General features: G+C 34.3%; 1 protein-coding gene across 2 annotated transcripts in view; it reads right to left on the bottom strand.

Annotated features, from left to right (window-relative positions):
* Positions 1-287: 287 nt before the first annotated feature.
* tnnc1a (troponin C type 1a (slow)) overlaps positions 288-3,221 on the bottom strand; it is a 22,976-nt gene continuing 20,042 nt past the window's right edge. For both annotated transcript variants that reach the window (XM_020610673.1, XM_020610674.1), the window contains exons 5-7: positions 1,696-1,810; positions 1,161-1,297; positions 288-942 (exon numbers count right to left, since the gene is read on the bottom strand). In XM_020610673.1, coding sequence (XP_020466329.1) covers positions 911-942; positions 1,161-1,297; positions 1,696-1,810 — 284 coding nt within the window. In that variant the 3' untranslated portion in view covers positions 288-910. The remainder of the gene's footprint in view (positions 943-1,160; positions 1,298-1,695; positions 1,811-3,221) is intronic.

The raw sequence follows: 3,221 nt of genomic DNA, 5'->3' as shown, positions 1-3,221 counted from the left end.
GATCATCCTGTAAAATCTGGAGTGAGACAATAAAATAACTCTTGTTTGACCCTCAACTTCTGATTCAGTGTCAGTGTTATAAAGAAAAAAGTCTTTTAAAACACGGATGTGACTCTCTCCACTGTTTCCACAAATACTAATAGAAAAACTAGTAAATCAACACAAGAGCTGTGCCAAGGATTGTATAATAAAGTCCAGCACTTGTACAGGATTCATCTTCAAGTAAATTTGTAAAATTGAAATTACATCATTCAAACAGAATGAAACTCTGACAAAATGACTGCGTTGACAAATGTATTTATTACATGACTGCACACCCCCAGTGGATTTTCCATGTAGAAATATGCAAATATTCTGGAGATATGAGAGGGGAATAAAAAGTCCCGAGGGTCTCTTAAACACAAAACATTGTATACAATGTGCGCATCATAACATGCACAGTACTGTATACTGTATATACTGTACATACATTGCTCTAAAAGTATGATTAGCCTACCAGAGCCTGATGTAAAACAGTGTTACTCATAAATATCTTTGGCTTTGTGCACACATAGATTTTATACCCAGATGTATTAAACAATACTAGCATCTCAATAAGAAGATTTGTAAACTGGGTGTGACACTTTATAGATAAAATTTGGCTGGGAACAAATAAAAGTTGATCTTTCAAGTGGCCAAAACTGTATATTATATAGAAATATCTATAGAAAATATCAGTAATTTGGATACATTTACACAAATGTAGTATACATGGGCACCAAAAGTAGTTACAATGTATTTACAACATTGCAAGAGATGGTAGAAAAATACAGAAACCTTCAAATATAATATTTGACTAAATCTTGCAAAGTCGTTCCGAGGATCTATCGACAGCATCCGAGTAACACCGTGGACCTTCTCTGGTTCAGAATTATTCTACTCCTTTCATGAACTCCAAAAACTCTGTAAAATTAAGAAGGACACATTTAACAAATAGCTACTGAGCCCAAAACAAACTACAGTGAAGCTGCAATATGCCCTTATCGAGCAAACGTCTCAGTGGGTGTGTTATTTTTGAGACACTGATGATGAATGATGGATTATAGAAAATGAGTGTCAGCTCATTTGCTGTACATAACCATTTCTAAATATTTCTTTCATCAATTAAATAAACGCCTCACCGTCATAGTCAATTTTGCCGTCATTGTTCTTATCCCCGTCTTTCATCAGCTCCTCGATGTCGTCCTCAGTAATTGTCTCTCCCGTAGATTCCAGCATCATTTTCAGTTCATCCAGGTCAATGTAACCATCTGCGTTCCTGAGCAATTAAAAAAGTAAAATGTTATTTGTATATAACAAGCCTAAATTAAGCTCTACAGATGGCAGTGGAGGAGGTGGTGTGTGACATATGACTGATCATATCCTGAATTTAAGTGTTTGGGAACTGTCAGGGTGAGAAAAAAAGAAGTATGGCATGTTTGTTGTTTGATGCTCAAACGAGGTGTCTGGCTTACATGGAGTGGGTGTTTGAAATATTCTGTACTGTCAAAAAGGATTATAGAGCAAACTACATCCTGTACTCTGCAGAGCTACTTGGCAGCTTGTCAGTATACATACGTAGGTGCACAAGGGAGCACACTTTACTGGAGCCAAACCACAAAGAGCAATCTGATTAGTTATTTGATATGATATTGTGCCAGTGAAACAATAACTCACTTGTCAAACATCCGAAACAGCTCTGCCAGCTCCTCCTCTGATTTTCCTTTGCTGTCATCCTTCATGCACCTCACCATCATCACCAGGAATTCATCAAAATCCACCGTACCACTCCCTGCACAGACTCAGTGTCACGTCTTATACCCCACCACACTAGATACAACTGTATAGTACCATCAACATCTCACCTGCAGTGACTCATTCACTTATTGAAAGGTCTTTTAACGCACATAGGACAGCACTTCATGCAGGTTACAAATATTTACAATAAATATAAAAACAAACTGGCAAAGTACAAAGTATTGCAATATATTATTTTTAAAAAATGATATAATGTTAAAAGTACACGGAAAATGTTGAGTGAACGTTTATAGAGGAAGACACAAAGAGTACCCAAATTACTTCACCATGGAGGGAGGTAACATCAGTAAGGATATGAAGGCAACCACAGAAGCATTTAATGATTTTTTTTTTATTAGTGTGGGACCTAGGTTGGCAAAGAAAATGATGCAGCACAGTGATGTAAACAAAACTAATATTATTGACAGAAATCAACATTCCATGTTTCTAAAAGAAACCAATTAGGATGGAATTCTTAATATAGTTTTAAATGGTAATAAAAGATATACTGGCTGTAACTGATTTGATTAGTTAGTTTAGGTAAAACTAAAACAGATTGCATTATAAAACCTGATAGATGAATATACAATATATCCTTGCAAACTGGAAAAAATGAAAATTGGCAAGATGATACCAAAAAAATGAGGACAAATATAAGTTGTACTGTATTCTCCAGCTACAAACCTGCTTCTCTTCTTATACAATTTTCTAAAATTCTGAAAAAATTATTTGCTGCTAGACTAAAATGACTTCATTAGTAATTATGTGAAAATCAATGTGCCTTCAGAAAAAACACGCATTATTGGCAAATTGGCATTAATAGAATTTTTTTTTTTGAAAAACCATATTGATCTTTAAAAATCATTTGATATTGTTGACTGTGATTTATTATTGGAGAAGCTGGAGAGCTTTGGTATCAGATACTTGGATCTGAAGTTACCTGTATGATAGCGTACAAGATGTTTAAGTATCTATACATTAGAATAGTTGAGAGTTACTTGTGGGGTCCCCCAGGGTCTTGTCTTTCTTTTAATTTTCTTTTGTATATTAATGAAATTAGTAAAGTTTCCAGAGTGATGGAAAGTGTTTTTGTTTGCTGATGATGCAATATTTTTTTGGTCCTGGCATTTTTAAAGAAATGCTTCAATAGAAGTAAATTATCATAAAATTTAGATAAAACTAACTTTGGAAAATGTAAAACAAAATTGGAATCCTGCCTATTGGTAAATAATATAGCAACTGTTTGAAATTACATTTTTGAGAGTTATTACTGATCATAAATTAGGTTGGAAGTCACACAACGTATATTAAACCAAAGTGGGCAAAGTCTATTGGAATATTGTACAATGTTAAGGAATTGCTAAGGCAGAATTTATTATACACACTATATTGTTTACTGGTCCTGC

The sequence above is a fragment of the Monopterus albus genome, unplaced genomic scaffold, assembly GCF_001952655.1.
Source record: "Monopterus albus unplaced genomic scaffold, M_albus_1.0 scaffold106.1, whole genome shotgun sequence".
NCBI classification, from domain to species: Eukaryota; Metazoa; Chordata; class Actinopteri; order Synbranchiformes; family Synbranchidae; genus Monopterus; species Monopterus albus.
The sequence above is the reverse complement of the archived record's forward strand: the minus strand, read 5'-3'. Positions and strand labels throughout refer to the sequence as shown.